The sequence below is a fragment of the Eretmochelys imbricata genome, chromosome 2 (genome assembly GCF_965152235.1).
Source record: "Eretmochelys imbricata isolate rEreImb1 chromosome 2, rEreImb1.hap1, whole genome shotgun sequence".
NCBI lineage: Eukaryota > Metazoa > Chordata > Testudines > Cheloniidae > Eretmochelys > Eretmochelys imbricata.
In genome coordinates, this window is record NC_135573.1 from 217,419,687 (window position 1) to 217,440,605 (window position 20,919).

Genomic DNA, 20,919 nt, shown 5'->3' on the forward strand with positions numbered 1-20,919 from the left:
CCCATGTACTCTAATCTACAATAACTGCCTTAGTCCCTAATGTCACACAAGTAAGGCAAAAACACCAAACTGCAAAGATGTTATTAACTTTTTATGATTATTTGTGTTGTGGTAGTGTCCCAAGCCCTAAATAAGGTTCAGAGCTCTTTATTATCTATGCACTGTAAACATATATGTGGACATGGTCACTACCACAAAGAGATTACAATCTAATTTGAAACAAGACAAGTATAATAAAGATCATGAGGGAAGAAGGGTAGAACAGGAGCAGATCCCACCTTGTCATTCTATTCACCCAGGGTGAAGCTCTTTTAGCAATCAGAGAGAAAGGGAAACTAGGAATTTTGCTGTGAATTCTGTTAACAAGAACAAAACCAACAAAAAACTACTCTGATAGATCAACACACACACACTATGAACAAATATTAGAATTAGCAACAAATTACAGATAATTCCCAAGAATATTGGATTCAGATTGGTGTATCTGAGACAAAGACATCATTGGCAGATAAAAATTCTAGTTTATAGAAACTGATCTGGAACTTTTAGGCTGGGATGTTTCACAGTTTGTACTCACCATGAACTGTTTTCCTCCTGCCTCCCTCAATTCTGACATCCCTCTTTTTGATCACCATCTTCATTATTTCTCACTTGCTCTCCTCCTGCTCCTGTTAATGCCACACTTTTGAACCCTTCAGTCTATTTAACATTCTGACTTTTCTATTTCCCTCTCCTATTTCCATCTCTTTGGGTGATTACATGTTTTTTTACCTAACAACTGTCTTCCTATCAGCACTTCATGGGCCACGTTCGGATGGGACACAAAATATGGTATAAATTATTCCTTGATAAAATGGTATATGTCACTCCCAATATTAGCTGGTGTAATTTACACATTGACAGTGTTGTACTGAGAAAAGTCAACTGAAAGGATTGTTAATGAAGGTGTAAGATAAAGCAGTGCCTCTCAGACATGTTTCCAGTTAGAAACGAGGCCTTCCATGTGTAAGTCACATTAATTTGCATTTACGATGAGTTACCAATGTACAACTTACACCAATTATATCCTGGTGTGGGCTTGGAATTAGGTAAGATACTAACGTTCCTCTCCTCTACCACTCAAAGTCCCCTGTAAACCCAAACCTAACTCTCTCCCTGTCTCACCTCTCGCTAGTCTTGCTTATGCTATAGTGAGCATCTTTGAAGACAGTCTTATTCCCTCACAGACTGCCTATATGTTTGTCCTTCCCTTGTTCAGCTGGCTAAACAATATCACCCTCAATTAGTCCTAAAGCCTTAACATCACTTCTCTGTCTTCCATCCTCCTCCTTGAACTGGCTAGGGTTCTCCTCCCAAAAATTTCAGACTTTTTGAAGGACAAAATTCATATAATTATCCATCTTTCCCTTCTTATTCTTTTTTCCTCTTCCTCTATCTGTCATCATTCACTCCTTTCTCTGAAACCCATCTTTCCCCTCCCATCCACCGCTAATCTCATGACACGTACTTTTAATCTTGACCTCTCCATTGGAGATAAGTGCCAGAGAAACATCCAGAAACTGTGCCAGAATCAGTGGCAATCACTGCAGCAAACTGGCAAAGCCAGAAATTAGGAGCCAGAATTTATGAATATTAATAGACCAAGCTACTTGCTATTCAGCGCATTATACAGAATTATTAGTAATAATCTGTATTATATTGTCCTGGGGGATGGGACCACTTCGGTGGGATAAACTGACCATCATTTCAAGATCTAAAAGTAATGGTATTTCCACAGAATAAATGGGTAAACTGGTGATCTCACTTCAGACGGAATGGTAATAATCACTGAATGTCCTGTGGTAAAGGACTCTGTTCTTTTTTGCTGGTTATAGTGACAAGACTATCAGGGGAGAGCATGATGTTCCAGAATATATTAAAATAGCTCTAAAAATAGCACCAGGAGACTAAAGAAAGGGCCCAACATTAGAGGAACCATATTTCCATTGATATTGAATGGCAAAAATTCTATGTCCTTCTTTATGAGGAGCACTGTAGCCAGAAGAACTCAGCATATGTATGGTTTCAATATAATGACCACTTCATTTGATAATGTTTCCTGACAGGTCTATAGTAAAGAAAGGAATATCTAAAACTCTTAGGGGCTCTGGGGAAGTAGAAAATTAAGACTTCTCCTCAGGGGCTGAGGTGGTACCCCAATTTCAATAAGACATTTTGAAATTGGAAACAGTCATCGCCTAAAAAGATGTTTCCCACTATAGGAGAGGGTCAGGACTTCGAAATTTGCAGAAAGCCTATCTCCCTTGTTATGGAAGGGTAGCCATGAAGTAGGTTCAGAGACAGAATGAGCCACATTATGGAGTTTAGTCACAAGCTGGGACCTGTAGTGTGGACTTTGATGCTGTCCTTTTAGAGGTGCTGAAGGTTCACTCAACCATGGACCTAGTATCTGGTGCCAGCAAGGTGTTCTTAATGAAGGCTAAAACAGATAGTCAATTCTTTGTCAAGAGTCCTTTCCTTACAAATGAGGGGGAAGTTCCCTTCAGATCATGGCCAACATAACCTAGCCAAGTTTACTTCTGAGAAGTTTGGCAATAGCTTTACATAAACAAAAATCCTCTAATAATCAGAGTCCATTTCTTCTGACTTCCCCAGGGTTTGAAGGAATTCTTGCTGTCATGAGTGTATGAGAAATAAGGAATGAGCAAAATATTTTCAAGTATTCCTGGAAAGCCTAGTCATTCATTATGAGAGTCTCAGTTAACAGTAGACAGAATGGGCTTAGCTAATGGAGAGCATTGGTTGAGGCCCTAGGCATTGCAGCAGGCATTAGGTCTTAGGTGCCAGGGACACAGTGTGGAAGGGTCAGCCAGACCTCTAGGTTTAACGAAGGGTTTGCTATAAGTAAAATAAGACCAGGCATGAAAAATTGCAGGAAAACCAAAATACCCAACATAAATTTAGGAATAAACAGACACAGAACGTCCTACCTCTTCTGGATGTTTCTGTGCCACCACTACCAGCTCTTCAGAGATGCTTCTTGAAGTGGAGGGTACCACATTACCTGGGGCCTCTGAGACCACTTCATTTGACGGTTCAGAGTCCTGAGGGCAACAGAGACAAACAGACTCCTCAGAAGTGTATTGAAGTGGTACTCCACAAAAAGAGAGACTTTTTAGAGGTACTGTGGTCTGAACACAGGCATGGAAGACAGGAACTCCTAAATTCTAAAAACCTTCTAACTTGCGCAAGTCATTTAACTTCTGTCTCAGTTTTTCCATCTGTAAAATGGGGGAATTACATATCTTACATAAGGGTATTGTGAGAATTAGTAAATATTTATACAGTGTTTGAAGATATACAGTTGTGTATTAGTATTATCTTAACTCCTGCCCTCCCTTTCCTTTCATGTGGAAAGGAAAAAATAATCTTCTTCCAACTTGAATGAGTAGATTCTGCAATCAGCTGGGAGCAACGCAGAACAAGAACTGAAAAACAAAGCACTTAAGAGGTAATTATTAAGTATTGCTTAAGTCTTCAAACACAATCTGACTAGTACTTCTACCTACCAGTGAAGCAGAGAACTTGCCACTTGCATCCTAGTTGCTTCTATTATTTAAAGCTTAATTACACATATTTAAGCATTAGAGAAAACAGATATGAGTACACTAAAACCATATGTGCTTGGCAAATCAATAAATACCATTAAGGGCAGAATTTGTCCCACTTTCATGTGCTTCCCCAATGAGTCCTTAGGTTAGATTCAAAGGTGAGGTAAATGGCTGTAAGAGTTGCATAAAATATTTAATTTCGTCTTAAACTGGAGAAGAGGTAAAATAGTGGAATGATCTGCAATTCTCTGTATGTGCAAAATGACTATCTTAAAACCCAGAGAAGAGATGGAGGTGGTTGAAAGATTGTACTCAAAGAGTAGTTATCAATAGCTTGCTGTCAAGCTATGAGGGCATCCATAGTGGGGTCCAATAGTACCTGGGTCTGTCCCAGGCCCGGTACTATTCAACATTTTCATTGGTGACATGGATAATGGAGTGGAGAATATGCTTATAAAATCTGTGGATGACACTAAGCTGGGAAGGGTTGCAAGCATTTTGGAAGATAGGATTAGAATTCAAAATGACTGTGACAAATTGGAAAATTGGTCTCCAATTAGCAAGATGAAATTCAATAAAGACAAGTGCAAAGTACTTCACTGAGGAAAGAAAAATCTAGTGCACAAATACAAAATGGGGAATAATTGACTAGCCCGTAGTACTGCTGAAAAGGATCTGGGGGTTATAGTGGATCACAAATTGAATAAGTGTCAACAATGTGATGCTGTTGAAAAAAAGGCTAATATCATTCTGCAGTGTATTAAGAAAAGTGTATATGTAAGACACGGGGGGTAATTGTTTGTTCTGCTTAGTACTGCTGAGGCCACAGCTGGAGTACTGTGTCCAGTTTTGGGTACCATACTGTAAAAAAGATGTGGACAAATTGGAGGAGAGCAACAAAAATGATTAAAGATTTAGAAAACCTGTCCTTTGAGTAAAGGTAAAAAAAAAAAAAGGGCATTTTAGAATTGAGAAAAGATGACTTCAAATATGTTAAGGGCTGTTTTAAGAGGATGGGGATCAATCTTTCTCCATGTCCACTGAAGACAGCACAAGAAGTAATTGGCTTAATCTGCAAGGAACATTTAGGTTAAATATTAGGAACACTTGCTAACTATAAGGATAGCTAAGTACTGCAATAGGTTACCAAGGGAAGCTGTGGAATCCTCGTCATTAGAGGTTTTTAAGAACAGGTTAGACTAACACCCATCAGGGATAGTCTAGGGCCTGGTCTACACTACAAGTTTATGTTGGATTTAACAGCGTTAAATCCGAATTAACCCTGCACCCATCCACACAACAAAGCCATTTTTTCGACATAAAGAGCTCTTAAATCCGATTTCTATACTCCTCCCTAATGAGGGGATTAGCACTGAAATTGACATCACCGTTTCGAATTAGGGTTAGTGTGGATGCAATTCGAAGGTATTGGCCTCCAGGAACTATCCCACAGTGCACCATTGTGACCGCTGTGGACAGCACTCTCAACTTGGATTCACTGGCCAGGTGTACAGGAAAAGCCCCAGGAACTTCTGAATCTCATTTCCTGTTTGGCCAGGCGAGCTCATCAGCACAGGTGACCATGCAGAGCTCATCAGCACAGGTCACCATGCAGTCCCAGAATCGAAAAAGAGCTCCAGCATGGACCGAACGGGAGGTACTGGATCTGATCACTGTATGGGGAAGTGAATCTGTGCTATCAGAACTACGTTCCAAAAGATGAACTGCCAAAACATTTCAAAAAATCTCAGAGGCCATGAGGGACAGAGGCTACATCAGGGACGCAACACAGTGCCGCGTGAAACTTAAGGAGCTCAGACAAGCGTCCCAGAAAACTAAAGAATCAAATGGACACTCCAGGACAGAGTCCCAGACATGCCGCTTCTATGCTGAGCTCATGCAATTCTAGGGGGGGCCGCCACCACCACCCCACCCCTCTCCGTGGACTCCGATGATGGGGTACTTTCCGCCATGGCTGAGGATTTTGTGGATGGGGAAGATGATGAGGAGGAGGATGAGCTTGGGGAGAGCACACAACACACCATTCTCCCCGACAACCAGGATCTTTTTATCACCCTGACTGAAATACCCTCCCAACCCAACAAAGCCAGAGAAGGGACCTCTGGTGAGTGTACCTTTTTAAATATAATACATGTTATAAAAGCAAACATTTTTTAATGATTAAGTAGCCCTGAGGACTTGGGATGCATTCGTGGCCAGTACTGCTACTGGAAAAGTCTGTTAACGTGTCTGGGGATGGAGTGGAAATCCTTCAGGGACATCTCCATGAAGTTGTCCTGGAGGTACTCTAAAAGCCTTTGTGGAAGGTTTCTGGGGAGAGCAGCCTTATTCCGTCCTCCATGGTAGGACACTTTACCATGCCATGCTAGTAGCAAGTAATCTGGTATCATTGCATGACAAAGCCTGGCAGCATATGGTCCCGGTGTTTGCTGGCATTCAAGCAACATCCGTTCTTTATCTCTCTGTGTTATCCTCAGGAGAGTGATAGCGTTCATGGTAACCTGGTTGAAATAGGGGAATTTGATTAAGGGGACACTCAGAGGTGACCGTTCCTACTGGGCTGTTTGCCTGTGCCTGAAAAGAAATCCTCCCCGCAGTTAGCCACGCGGTGGGAGGGGGGGCCATTGGCGCTGAGCTGTTTGCGTTTGGCTAGCAGTGATCTTCCCTGATACCAGCCATGATCTTTCCTGATACTAGCCAGGCGGTGGGGGGAAGGGAAAAGCGATCATCCCAGAGAATTGGATGGGGGGAGGGGGTTAGTTTGTTTTCTGCTGCTGCACATTAACAGGAAAACTGCAGCACTAAATGGCCAACTCAACAGGCTTTGCTTGGTATGGGAAAGGAGGGGGCTGCTGTTATGAAGGTTGCAGAAACCGAAAGACTAGGGCTTACCATGGCCACCTGCAAGCCGAATTCTGTTGCCCGGCCCTGCGTGTGCGATCTCTCACACCAAAGCCGCAGGCACTCAATATAAGATGCAAAATGAGACCTTGTACCAAAATCACATGTGCTATGTGACGTGAATAGTGCTGTTCACCATGAAAGCGTATAGCCATTGTTCTGTAAAATGTATCTTTTTAAATACTTCACTCCCTTTTTTTCCTCCAGCAGCTGCAAATGTTTCAAGCCTCTCTCCTCCGTCCGAAAAGCTATCTCAGATAAGGTGGCAAAAAAACACACACGTGATGAAATGTTCTCTGAGCTCATGCAGTTGTCCGGCACTGACAGAGCTGTGTGGAGGGACACAATAGCAGAGTACAGGACAGTGGCCAATGAACATGAGGAGAGGTGGCGGCAGGAAGATCAGAGGAGGCATGAGGAAATGCTGGGGCTACTGCGAGATCAAACGGACATGCTCCTGCGTCTGGTGGAGGTTCATGAACAGCAGCAGGATCACAGACTGCCACTGCAGCCCCTGTTTAACCGCCCTCCCTCCTCCCTAAGTTCCATAGCCTCCTCACCCAGACCCCCAAGAACACGGGGGGGGAGGGGTGGGGAGGGGAGGCTCCGGGCACCGCTCCACCCCAGTGGACAGCCCAAGCAACAGAAGGCTGGCATTCGGCAAGTTTTAAAGTGGCCTTTTCCTTCCCTCCTACCCTCCTCCCACACCCCACCAGGGCTACCTTGTGAGTTATCTCCCTATTTTTATAATCAATTAATAAAGAATACGTGTTTTTTAAATGAGAGTGACTTTATTTCCTTTGCAAGCAAGCTGTGATCGAAGGCGGGAGGGCAGGTGGCTTACAGGGAATTAGAGTCAACCAAGGGGGCGGGTTTTCATCAAGGAGAAACAAACAGAAGTGTCACACAGTACCCTGGCCAGTCATGAAACTGGTTTTCAAAGCTTCTCTGATGCACACCGCTTCCTGCTGTGCTCTTCTAACTGCCCTGGTGTCTGGCTGCGCGTATTCAGCGGCCAAGCCATTTGCATCAACCTCCCACCCCGCCATAAACGTCTCCCCCTTACTCTCACAGAGATTGTGGAGCACACAACAAGCAGCAATAACAATGGGAATATTGGTTTCGCTGAGGTCTGAACGAGTCAGTAAACTGCGCCAGCGACCCTTTAAATGTCCAAATGCACACTCTACCACCATTCTGTACTTGCTCAGCCTATAGTTGAACAGCTCCTGACTACTCTCCAGGGTGCCTGTGTACGGCTTCATGAGCCAGGGCATTAAGGGGTAAGCTGGGTCCCCAAGGATAACTATAGTCATTTCAACATCCCCAACAATTATTTTCTGGTCTGGGATGTAAATCCCTTCCTTCAGCCGTTTAAACAGACCAGAGTTCCTGAAGACGCGAGAGTCATGAACCTTTCCCTGCCATCCCACGTTGATGTTGGTGAAATGTCCCTTGTGATCCACCAGTGCTTGCAGCACCACTGAAAAGTACCCCTTGCGGTTTATGTATTGGCTGCCCTGGTGGTCTGGTCCCAAGACAGGGATATGGGTTCCGTCTATGGCCCCACCACAGTTAGGGAATCCCATTGCAGCAAAGCCATCCAATATGACCTACACATTTTCCAGAGTCACTACCTTTGATAGCAGCAGCTCAATGATTGCGTTGGCTATTTGCATCACAGCAACCCCCACAGTAGATTTGCCCACTCCAAATTGATTCCCGACTGACTGGTAGCTGTCTGGCGTTGCAAGCTTCCACAGGGCTATTGCCACTCGCTTGTGAACTGTGAGGGCTGCTCTCATCTTGGTATTCTTGCACTTTAGGTAGGGGAAAGCAAGTCACAAAGTTCCATGAAAGTGCCCTTACGCATGCGAAAGTTTCGGAGCCACTGCGAATCATCCCTGACCTGCAACACTATGCGGTGCTACCACTCTGTGCTTGTTTCCTGGGCCCAGAATCGGTGTTCCACAGCATGAGCCTGCCCCATTAACACCATGATCTCCAAATTGCAGGGGAACGTGGTTTTAGAGAAAAGCGTGTTCATGTCCTCATCACCGCGCTGCCGTCACCTCCTCACCTGGTTTTTCAGGTGCTGGTTCTGCATACACTGCACGATAGTGCGCGAGGTATTTACAATGGTCATAACTGCTGTGGTGAGCTGAACGGGCTCCATGCTTGCTGTGCTATAGGGTCTGCTCCTGCTCGGGCAATCCAGGGAAAAGGGCGCAAAATGATTGTTTGCCGTTGCTCTGGCGGATGGAGGGGTGACTGACAACATGGCTTACAGGGTTGGCTTACAGGGAATTAAAATCAACAAAGGGGGTGGCTTTGCGAGAAACAGAATGGCCCCCTCAAGGATAGAACTCAAAACCTCAAGGAAAGAACTCAAAACTGGGTTTAGCAGGCCGTTGATTTCATGGAGGGAGGGAGGAGAAAATGAATACAAAACAAATCTGGTTTATTTCTTGTTTTGATCCACTTCATCTATCTTTATATATCTTGCTGGCAGCAGACCGTGCAGTACGACCGCTAGCCATCGTCATCTCCTGGGTGCTCGGCAGAAGACGTTGCTGTTGATTAAAAGACAGTGCACTGCCGGTAGGACTGAATCACCATGAGACAAAACTTAAAAGGGAAATGACCTGGCTGCGTCACTCCCATGTTTGCCCAGGCGACCCTGACCTCATTGAGGTCAGTTAAAAGAGCACCCTGGACTATGTCGACGATGGCTACCAGTCATACTGCACTGTCTGCTGCCAAAAGGCAATAAACTGCTGCTGTGTAGCAATGCAGTACCGTGTCTGTCAGCACTCAGGAGACATATGGTGACAGTTAGCTGAGCGGGCTCCATGCTTGCCGTGGTATGGCGTCTGCACAGGTAACTCAAGAAAAAAGATGCAAAATGATTGTCTGCCCTTGCTTTCATGGAGGGAGGGAGGGAAGGGAGGCCTGACGATATGTACCCAGAACCACCTGCAACAATGTTTTAGTCCCATCAGGCACTGGGATTTCTACCCAGAATTCAAATGGGCGGTGGAGACTGCGGGAACTGTGGGATAGCTACCCACAGTGCAACGCTCCGGAAGTCAATGGTTGCCTCCGTACTGTGGACACACTCTGCCAACTACATGCACTTAGAGCATTTGTGTGGGGACACCCACAATCAATTGTATAAAAACGCTTTCTACAAAACCGACTTCTATAAATTCGACCTAATTTCGTAGTGTAAACAAGGCCTGGACTAGATGACCTCTCGAGGTCCTTTACAGTCCTATATTTTTATGATTCTGTGATTGCCATGTGTGTACCATATTCCTGTTAGGTGCTTTTCCTGTTACTCCCCATCAGTGTGCAGGTTAAACTTGCACACCAACTACAACCCAAATAAGAGTAAGTAACACTACTTTATCACTTTTAACCAACATGCAATTTACACCACTCTTTATGTCACTGAGTTTGATCCAAAAATTCCGTGGGAGCTGTGGTTCACTTATATTAAGTTTGAATTTGGCCCAATAGGGTTAGAGAGGTGTAACTGAAAAGAAAATCTGGTCCATTTCCTTTTTCCTTTTGTTTTTAATGAATGCTCCCAAATCTAGCACTAGATTCAATAAACATTTCACCTACTGTATAATCTATGACATCCAAACCCCATTCAAATCTGTTTTGTGGCTAACTGAAAGCTAATGTAGAACATAAAACTATGTAAAGTTCTTACTGAATCTGTCCATCAGACGCTTCAACAATTCAGTATTATTATTAGTGAATGCACAAATGATATAATAAACATGGAAAGATGCTGAAAATATAAAATATAAAGTAGGAAGATAAAACAGATATTAAAAGTACAAAAAGAAAAAATGTCAAAAGGACTTGGGTAGGTATCACATGTTTTATCCATTCAACAGTCTCAGGATCAGCAGTGTGGAGTCTTGAAAGTCCTCCTGATAGACCAGCATGAGATGAGCAGTCATTTAGTAGATGTGCAGGATCCTCAACTGCAGCTACAAAGGGCTGTTCCTGAGTCCCTGGGTGTGGTCATTTGCCACACACCTCACCAACCAGCATATGAAACAGCTAAGCCTGCATCAGAGTAGCGTGGCAGTTTGAGTCTTATGAGGCTGAGTGATGAGGAAGGAGATTTCTACAGACTGAGCAGCTTGTTCCCATTCTGTTTGGCAGCATCCACCATAGATATGGTTGGTATCATAGTCTAGATAGGTCTTCCGCTGATGAGTCAGTGGCAAGGCGTTTTCTATATATATTTGAAAAGTGGAAGTTGTGGCATTTCCTGGATTTGGTCAAGGAGTTTCTTTGCTGCAATATAACCCTTGATGTTAGGAGGCAGGATATTAGAGAGGACTGGTAGCCCGTGAACCTTTTTTTGGTGCCATAGGTCCTGTTATTCTCATTGTTTGATTCAATTGTACATCAAATAATGGTGTGGGGAATTTAATCACACAGGAGCACAGTACTCTCCAACTAAGCAATGATCTAGCACTGAGTTACACAGTGTTTGCACAATTCCACAGTAGAGACCACATGATTATTTAAGATGCCATTTCTGCATGTAATCTTCTGATTAACCTTGGTGAGATGGCCCTTGTAGGTGAGTGTACCAACTAGCGTTACTCCTACATATAATGGCTTTGGGTCGTGTGTCTGTCATTCTCCATTCAAGAAGATATTGAGCTCTCAATGTTGTGGCATGGTTGAGATGGAAGCATAACAACATTGTATCTGACCCACTGGGCTTACGTCTCCACTTCTTGCATTAGCTACTGATTACTGCAATATTTTGATTTAAGATATCCTCAAACTTTTTGAAATTTCTCTCTCTTGAAGCAAGGTAGATGTAATCTGCATATTGAATGGCCTTGAAATTGTTGGAAGCAGGTCATTCATAAATATATTGAAAAAAGTTAGAGCAAGAACATATCCCTGTAGCCCATGAAAGCTTATGCTCTAATAAATTTATTAGTCTCTAAGGTGCCAAAAATACTCCTGTTCTTTTTGTGGATACAGACTAACACGGCTGCTACTCTGAAACATATCCCTGCGTGAGTCTGTTTTTCTGAGTCCTTCAGCTTCCTTGACTATGGGATGCTGTTCCAGAAAGAAGGTCTGCTGGGAGGAGATGGGCCCTGCCTGACCAAGAAGGGGAAGAGCATCTTCATGCACTGACTTGGCAATGTAGTGAGGAGGGCTTTAACCTAGGTTCAAAGGGGGCAGACAACAAAAGCCCACAGCTAATCATAAACAGAGGTTTAAGATGTTGGGCAGGGGGTCATGGAAAAGTACAACAAGATTATAGGAGCAACAAAAGGGAAATCAGTGGGGGAATGTGCTCAACATCTTAGATGTCTATACACAAAAGCAAGGAGTATGTGGAATAAACAGGAAGAACTGGAAGTGTTAGTGCACAAGCTAAATTATGACTTAATTGGTGTCACAGAGATTTGATGGGATAAGTCTCATGACTAGAATATTGGTTTATTCAGGAAGGGGGAAAACAGAGGCGGTATTGCACTATGTATCAAGAATATGTATTTGTTCTGAGGTCCAGAAGGAGGCGAGAGGTAGACCAGATATAAGGGGTAAAACATAGGGTGATATTATGGTAGGTGTGCACTATAAACCATCAATTTAGGAAGAAGATGTGGATGAGGCATTTCTAGAACAACCAACAGAAATATTGAAAACAAAAGACCAGGTAGTAGTGGGGAAATTTAACTACACAGACATCCGTTGAAAAGTAACATGGCAAAAGACCACATTCCAGTAAGTTCTTAGTATGTATTGAGGAAAACTTTTTTGTTTGAGAAAGGGGAGAAGTAACCTGGGGGACAGACAATTAAGACTTGCTTGTGATCAATGGGGACGAATTGGTAGCAAATCTGAAGGTGGAAAGCACTTTGCATGAAACTGATCATGAAATGATAGATATTCTAAATAGATTCTAAGGAAATTAAGGAGTTAGGGTAGCAAAATAATGACAATGGAGTTCAAAGGTGCAAACTAACAAAATCAGAGAATCGGTAGGAAAGTTCGCGTGGGAAAAAAATCTAAGGGAAAAACTGTTCAGGAGAGCTGGCAGATTTTTAAGGGAACATTAAAGGCACAACTGCAAACTGCTAATGTGAAGGAAAGATAGGAAGCAGCCAATATGGCTCCATCCAGGAGCTCTTTAATTACTTGAAAATAAAAAAAAGAATCCCAAAAAAAGTAGAAACATGGACAAGTAACTAAGGCGAAGTACAAAAGAATTTCACAAGCATCTAGGGACAAAATCAGAAAGGCTAATGCACAAAATGAGCTACACCTAGCAAGGGACAGAAAAGGGAATAAGAAGAGGTTCTATAAATACATTATGAGCAAGAAAAAGACAAAGGAGAGTGTAGATCCTTTACTTAGCAGAGAAGGAGAGTTAATAATGAATGACCTCAAGAAGGCTGACATGTTTAAAGCTTGTTTTGCTTCAGTTAAGGTTAATGGTAACCAGATACTTAATACAGTTAATACTAACAACAAGGAGAAAGGAATGCAATGCAAAATAGAGAAAGAATAGATTAAAGAATGTTTAGATAAGTTAGATGTATTCAAGTTGGCAGGGCCTGACAAAATGCATCTTTGGGTACTTAAGGAACTAGCTTAAGCAATTTCAGAACCATTTGCAATTATCTTTGAGAACTCATGGAGCATCGTTGAGGTTCCAGAGGACTTGAGAAAGTCAAACATAGTACCTAACTTTAAAAATGGGAATAAGGAGTGCCAGGGAATTACAGAACAATCAGCCAACTTCAATATCTGGAAAGATACTAGAGATACTGGAACAAACTTTTAAATAATTCATTTGTAAGCACCTAGCAAATAGTAGGGTTATAAGGAATAGCCAGCATGGATTTGTCAAGAACAAATCATGACAAACCAACCTATTTTCTTTCTTTGGCAGGGATGCTGACCTAGTGGATGGGGAGAAGAGTAAATGTGATATATCTTGATTTTAGTAAGGCTTTTGACACAGTCTCACATGACAATCTCATAAGCAAACTAGAGAAATGAGGTCTAGATGAAATTACTGTAAGGTGGGTTGAAACAACATACTCAAAGTGTAGTTGTCAATAGTTCTTTGTCAAATTGGGAGGGAGTATCTACTGGCGACACTTAGGGGTCAGTACTGGGTTCGATACTACTCAATATTTCCATTAATGTCTTGGATAATAGAGTGGAGAACATGCTTATAAAATGTGCAGATGACACCAAACTGGGAGGGGCTGCAGTCACTATGCAGGGCAGGATTAGAATTCAAAACCACTTTGACAAATTGGAGAATTGGGCTGAAATCAACAAAATGAAATTCAGTAACGATGAGTGCAAAGTACTGTGCTTGGGAAGGAAAAATCAAATGCACAAGTACAAAATGTGGACTAACTGGCTAGATGGTAGTGCTGCTGAAAAGGATCTGGGGGTGATAGGGTGGATCATAAATTGCACATGAGTCAACAATATGATGCAGCAGTGAAAAAGACTAATATCATTCTGCGGCGTTTTAACAGAAGTGTTGTACATAAGCCATAAGAAGTAACTGTCCCACACTTCTCAGCACTGGTGAGGCCTTGGCTGGAGTACTGTGTCCAAATTCTGGATGCCACACATTTGGAAAAATGTGGTCAAACTGGAAAGTATCCAGAGGAGAGCAACAAACGTGACAAAAGGTTTAGAAAATCTGACCTATGAGGAAAAGTTAAAAACCTGGGCATGTTTGGTCTTGAGAAAAGAAGACTGTTAGCAGTCTTCAAATATGCTTAATCTGCAATAAGAGAAATTTAGATTAGTGGTGGCCAACCTGTGGCTTTGGCGTCAGATGCGACTCTTCAGAAGTTAATATGTGGCTCCTTGTATAGGCACCGACTCCAGGGCTGGAGCTACAGGTGCCAACTTTCTAATGTGCCGGGGGGTGCTCACTGCTCAACCCCTGGCTCTGTCACAGGCCCCGCCCCCACTTTACCCCTCCCCTGAGCCTGCCATGCCCTCGCTCCTCCTCCCCCGCCCAAGAGCCTCCTGCACGCCATGAAACAGCTGAATGGCAGGTGTGGGGAGGGAGGGAGAGGCACTGCTCAACAGGGCTGCCGGTGGGCGGGAGGCGCTGGGAGCAGGGGAGAGCTCATGTGGGGGCTGCTGACGTATTACTGTGGCTCTTTGGCACTGTACATTGATAAATTCTGGCTCCTTCTCAGGCTTAGGTTGGCCACCCCTGGACTAGACCTTATGGAAAACTTTCTAACTATAAGTGTAGTTAAGTTCTGGAATAGGCTTCCAAGGGAGTTTGTGGAATCCCCATCATTGAGAGGCTTTTAAGAACAGGTTGGACAAACACCTTTCATGGATGGTCCCTTCTAGCCCCACATTTCTATAATTCTATATTCATCTTAGCTATCTTAGCTTAACTAGCATGTCTTGGTATTTGTCTATTTTGAAGCATCATTTCCTAAGCTATAATAACCCTGCAGGCAGGTAGTCCTATGTGAGGGAGGAACTCTTAGTAAATCTGCATTTTATTTTTAACGTTACCCTTTGGTTCATCCTCCAATATATATGTATCTACATTAGGCTGGTCAAAATTTAAAACACTTTAAACACCTTCACTAGTTGATACTGTGGTTTTGATAACTGAATAGATTGCAACATTTTAAAATATGAAACAATTCTATAAATCTGTGCCAATTGGACTGTGTTTGTTATAATACTCATTACAAAAGTTATTTTAGATGTCATCACATAAAACACAGAAAATGTACTTTTGATATACCACTTTCCTTCTCTCTAAAGCCATTAATTGCAAGGATATCAAGCAATGCACTCTTGGAAATTGCAAGCTGAGATGTTCATTACTGACTTTCTCCAAGATAATGACCTCTAGAAAAAATAAATTCAAGTTTTATGTTGACACAGTGTTTGCAATTTAACCCAATACATCTGTTTGAACTCCCTGAATATATATTCAAAACGCAAGAGGTGAACGGTCTGGGACAAACACTCCATTCACATTTTTGCTCATAACCAGATCCTTTGTTATGCTTTCAGGGAGAGCTATTTATATGTTGTAACTACCCTTAGGATTGCTTCCTATGTTGTTATTCTCTGATTTAAAAAAAAAAAACCAATAGAGTGCAACATTATTCAGACTCTTAAAACTAGAAAACAGAAAACAAAAGAAAAATTGCATTGAATATTTTTATATATTTATAGTAGTCAATTTAAAACTGGTTTTCAGTTCCCTGGTTTGAGAAACAAGATCTGCCCATTCCAGCACTGGGATCATGGAATCTCTGAGGTGAAGGAATGAGTAGCGGGAGGGTGTTTATTGGGTTGTTTTTTTTCCCCATGGAGGTTGGAGAGCATGAGAGAAGTCTTTAGGACTGTGAATGAGCCTCCATTAGGGTCTCTATAGGGAAATATAAATGATTTGTTGATTCCCTGTAGGAGAAGCAGGACACTGAGCAAAAAATTACAATACCAAGATAAAATATGGTTCTTCCTTCCATTGCCTCCCTTTCTTTACACAACTCCCTTTATGGCTTACAAGTAGAGGATTTGAATAACCTGTCTCATTCTATATCCTACCAGCTTAAGCTTCAGTGAGGAAAATTTACGCTACGCATCAGGAGGATCTTTTATAAGAACAATTAGAGGAAAAGCTGCTAGTGGAGAACGAAGAATCCCACCAATGAGAATATTTAGTCTAACACCCATCCCTCATGGAACGGAGGGAAGGTTTAGAGATACTAATACCAGTCCTGTAACAGTGCAAGAGTGTCATAAATATCACAAAGCGGAAGAGAAACTAGATAACCGAATAAGATGTGCTCTCCAATTCAAATATTTCTGCAATACATATAAAAGCACTGTGTTCTAGACAGGGGACATGTGAAACACAGCTTTCAAATTTTATAGGGAGTCAATGTATATATTTAAAACCAGGCTTCTGAGGACAACTGCTCCTGTGCACGTTTAATTGACACAGTGGTAATAAAGCCAGAAGAAGCTGGCTTAATAGGGCTGCCCAGGTACTAACAATAAAATAAGTTATTGAGTGATAGTACTCATGAGTGGGAATTTTAGATGAGGTCCATGTGCGCCAATAAATTGAAAGGATTATATTAGGGCTGTCCAATGGTTAAAAATAATTAATCACAATTAATCGCGAGATTTGAAAAATAGTAGTGATTAATTGTAGTTTTAATCGCACTGTTAAACAATAATGGAATACCATTTATTTAAATATTTTTGGATGGTGGGGGGGTTACAGTGTGTGTGTTGGGGAGAAGAGAGTGAGAGTGTGTGTGTGTTGTGGGAGGGCTGTCTCTTTAAGCAGAGCACTCAGAAGCCTGAATGCTTTTTGAGCCAGCAGCAGCTGCTGTCAGCAGCACTCACTCCTGAGCCAGCAGCAGCAAACCCCCCTATCCCCTGATCCCAGCTCAGCACTGACCGGCTACATGGGTGGCGGACACCCGGATATGAGTCCCTCTGCCCTACGCAGCAGACAGGAGGCAGGCTCCCGATTTGGAGCAGCGTGGCCAGGAGCGACTCTGGTGGTGGGGAGAGGGGAGGAGGCAGCAGCAGCAGTGAATCTGGGTGACAGGAGGAAGGGCATCCATGCCCTGGAGGCATGCAGTGGCGCCTCCCTGAGCATAGTGCCCTGGTGTTCGATTAACGCTCATTAAAAAAAAAGCATTAATTTGTTTTGAGTTAATTGCATGCGTTAACTGTGATTGACAACCCTAGATTATATCCGCATCATAAGCAATTGACAGGTCTAAAATGTATCAAGAAATCTTCAGACCTTTGATGTTAGTGTTCATGAAATTTAAGACAATAGGATGGTATTGGCTTAAGTCAAGCACAGTTTGTACAAATATTATGCACACTTCTGAAAACAGCCAACACATATAATATGATATTCCAGTCCTGGAAAAATAAAAACAAGTAGTTGGGGGAAATTATGAGGTTTTATTGGCATGTTGATAAATATTTACTAGGTATTTGAATAAAACCTCTGAGTCATTTTCATTTGTTATGTAGGCAACATTTGAACCCAGATCTCTAGTGGGGAATGACCAGTGATCCAATCCTTGGTAACTTTACAATTTGGGTTGTTTGGGTCCGGGGGAGGGGCACCAGACACAAAAGCATTGCTGATTTAACTCTGGGTGTGAGACATTTTGAGGCAGTTTTAAAAGCTTAGGTCACCAGAGACCAGAGTTGACAACATGAAAGGTGGGAAAGTGGGAAATCACCTTGCAGTTACCTAAGCGTATCTGATCTGTGGACAAAAAGAATGAATGGCAGTTGTTATGGTGTTCAGTTCCTTGAACTACAGACTTTTTATTGTATTTAATCATTGATGTAATCCCCCAGAGAACTGAAAGTATTAACTCTCTCTTGACACTTTTCCTACCATGGGCATATTTTTGTTTTCTCATAGTGTAACAGAAGCTGTTACACGACGAGAAAGTGTAACATGGCTTCTTTTTGTATTCTTTATTGTGCAGAAGTATCATTGATATGACAGCATTAGTAGCACATGCAGAAATAACGAGATTCTAGAATAGATATGGGGTGTTTTATGTGGCCTCCCGATGATAGATTTTAGAAAAAATAGATATGTGCAACCTAGGAGAACATTCACTACTATGTGGTAATAATGCTGTGGGTCAAATTTGGGGCCTGATTTTTTATGTGTTTCTTTTTAGCATTCCTGAGAACAGACAATTTATAAAAATACACACATGTGTGACTAGATAGTATATGTACATGTCTTATACTTGTGAATGTTAAAAAGATAATAAAATATTCAGGCCCTGAAGTTTGCTTCCAACAACACTGTGTATATATATTTCACACATATTTGTCAGAAAAGCTGGGTGACCAACCATGGCTTGAGGAGTAGCAGGGACAGGCTGGGTGAAAAGCTGGGTGACCAACCATGGCTTGAGGAGTAGCAGGGACAGGCTGTCGCAGGGGCATGGGTCAGGGGTGCTAGAACAGGGGGGTCAGGGAGCCGTGGCCCTCCCCATTTTTTTTCCAGCCGTAAGGGAGAGCGATGAGGGGAAGGGGTGGAGAGGCGTTAGCTGGAGGTGGGATCTTGGGGGGAAGAGGCAGTGTGGGAGTGGGGCCTAAGAGGAAGGGACGGTGCTAGGGTGGAGGCTCAAGGGGAAGGGGTGGCATGGGGGGCGAGGCCATCATTTGGGCACCAGTGGCCCCCCACTTTTAGGGAGCTTCTGCCGCTCCTGGCATGGGTAATTTATGAGTGCTACTAGTGACCCCCTACACGCCACAAGACAGCAACGCTGAGCAGACTGGAGTGGCTCCTTTCTTTAGGAGCCTATATTCCTGCCCTGGGGGGTCACCCAATTAGAACCTTGCTTGTGGATTGGGATTCATCTCATCAGGCTCAGAACACTCATCTCTCTCTCACACACAGACTCATGAATGTTAAATGAGGGGCTAAGTTTTAGCCCAGTGCAAAACTGAAACATTGTACCTATAATTATCTCACCACCCAACCAAAATAGGATTTATAATGAAAATGCTGACATTCAAATATAGCTTGCAAATATACAGAGTATACAGGGAGATCTATGGTAACAACATACTATATAAAAAAAACGAGGTGTACTTGTGGCACCTTAGAGACTAACAAATTTATTTGGGCATAAGCTTTTGTGGGCTAAAACCCACTTCATCGGATGGATGCAGTGGAAAATACAGTAGGAAGATATATACACAGAGAACATGAAAAAATGGGTGTTGCCATACCAACTGGAACGAGACCAATTAATTAAGGTGGGCTATTATCAGCAGGAGAAAAAAAAACCTTTTGTAGTGATAATCAGGATGGCCCATTTCAAACAGTGGACAAGAAAGTGTGAGTAACAGTAGGGGGAAAAAATTAGCATGGGGAAATAGCTTTTACTTTGTGTAATGACCCATCCACTCCCAGTCTTTTTTCAAGCCTAATTTAATGGTGTCCAGTTTGCAAATTAATTCCAATTCTGCAGTTTCTCATTGGAGTCTGTTTTTGAAGTTTTTTTGTTGGAGAATTGCGACTTTTAGGTCTGAAATTGAGTGACCAGGGAGGGTGCAGTGTTCTCCGACTTGTTTTTGAATGTTATAATTCTTGATGTCTGATTTGTGTCCATTTATTCTTTTGCGTAGAGATTGTCCGATCTGGCCAATGTACATGGCAGAGGGGCATTGTTGGCACATGATGGAATATATCACATTGGTAGATGTGCAGGTGAACAAGCCTCTTATGGTGTGGCTGATGTGATTAGGTCCTATGATGGTGTCCCTTGAATAGATATGTGGACACAGTTGGCAACGGGAATAGGTTGTCCTGGAATAGGTGACTTCTGGATATTATTCTGGCTCTGTCAATCTGTTTCTTCACTTCAGCAGGTGGGTATTGTAGTTTTAAGAATGCTTGATAGAGATCTTGTAGGTGTTTTTCTCTGTCTGAGGGATTAGAGCAAATGCGGTTGTATCTTAGAGCTTGGCTTTAGACAATGGATCGTGTGATGTGGTCTGGATGAAAGCTGGAGGCATTTAGGTAAGTATAGCGGTCAGCAGGTTTCTGGTATAGGGTAGTGTTTATGTGGCCATTGCTTATTAGCACTGTAGTGTCCAGGAAGTGGATCTCTTGTGTGGACTGGTCCAGGCTGAGGTTGATGGTGGGATGGAAATTGTTGAAATCATGGTGGAATTCCTCAAGGGCTTCTTTTCCATGGGTCCAGATGATGAAGATGTCATCAATGAAGCGTAAGTAGAGTAGGGGCGTTAGGGGACAAGAGCTGAGGAAGCATTGTTCTAAGTCAGCCATAAAAATGTTGGCATACTGTGGGGCCATGCGGATACCCATAGCAGTGCTGCTGGTCTGAAGGTATACATTGTCCCCAAATGTAAAATATTTATGGGTGAGGACAAAGTCACAAAGTTCAGCCACCAGGTTTGCTGTGACATTATCGGGGATACTGTTCCTGACGGCTTGTAGTCCATCTTTGTGTGGAATGCTGGCGTAGAGGGCTTCTACATCCATAGCGGCCAGGATGGTGTTTTCTGGACACGAAAGCTTATGCCAAAATAAATTTGTTAGTCTCTAAGGCGCCACGAGTACTCCTCGTTTTTTTTGCTGATACAGACTAACTCGGCTACCACTCTGAAACCTGTCAACATACCATATTTATCTCTCAGTCTCTACTAAAGTCACAGCAGCTGTTAAATTGTACAGAACAGAAGCCCTAGATACACTTTAATTCTCATGAAGGAAATGAAGAACTGACTCTTCAAAGCATAATATAAATGCGTGCTTACACTACGTTAT

The 20,919-nt window shown here is 42.6% G+C and overlaps 1 protein-coding gene across 1 annotated transcript in view; it reads right to left on the reverse strand.

Moving 5' to 3' along the window:
* Nucleotides 1–20,919, reverse strand: part of PHF14 (PHD finger protein 14) — a 295,920-nt gene that overhangs the window by 38,403 nt on the left and 236,598 nt on the right. Inside the window, exon 18 of the mRNA XM_077808040.1 lies at nt 2,991–3,104. Coding sequence (XP_077664166.1) covers nt 2,991–3,104 — 114 coding nt within the window. The remainder of the gene's footprint in view (nt 1–2,990; nt 3,105–20,919) is intronic.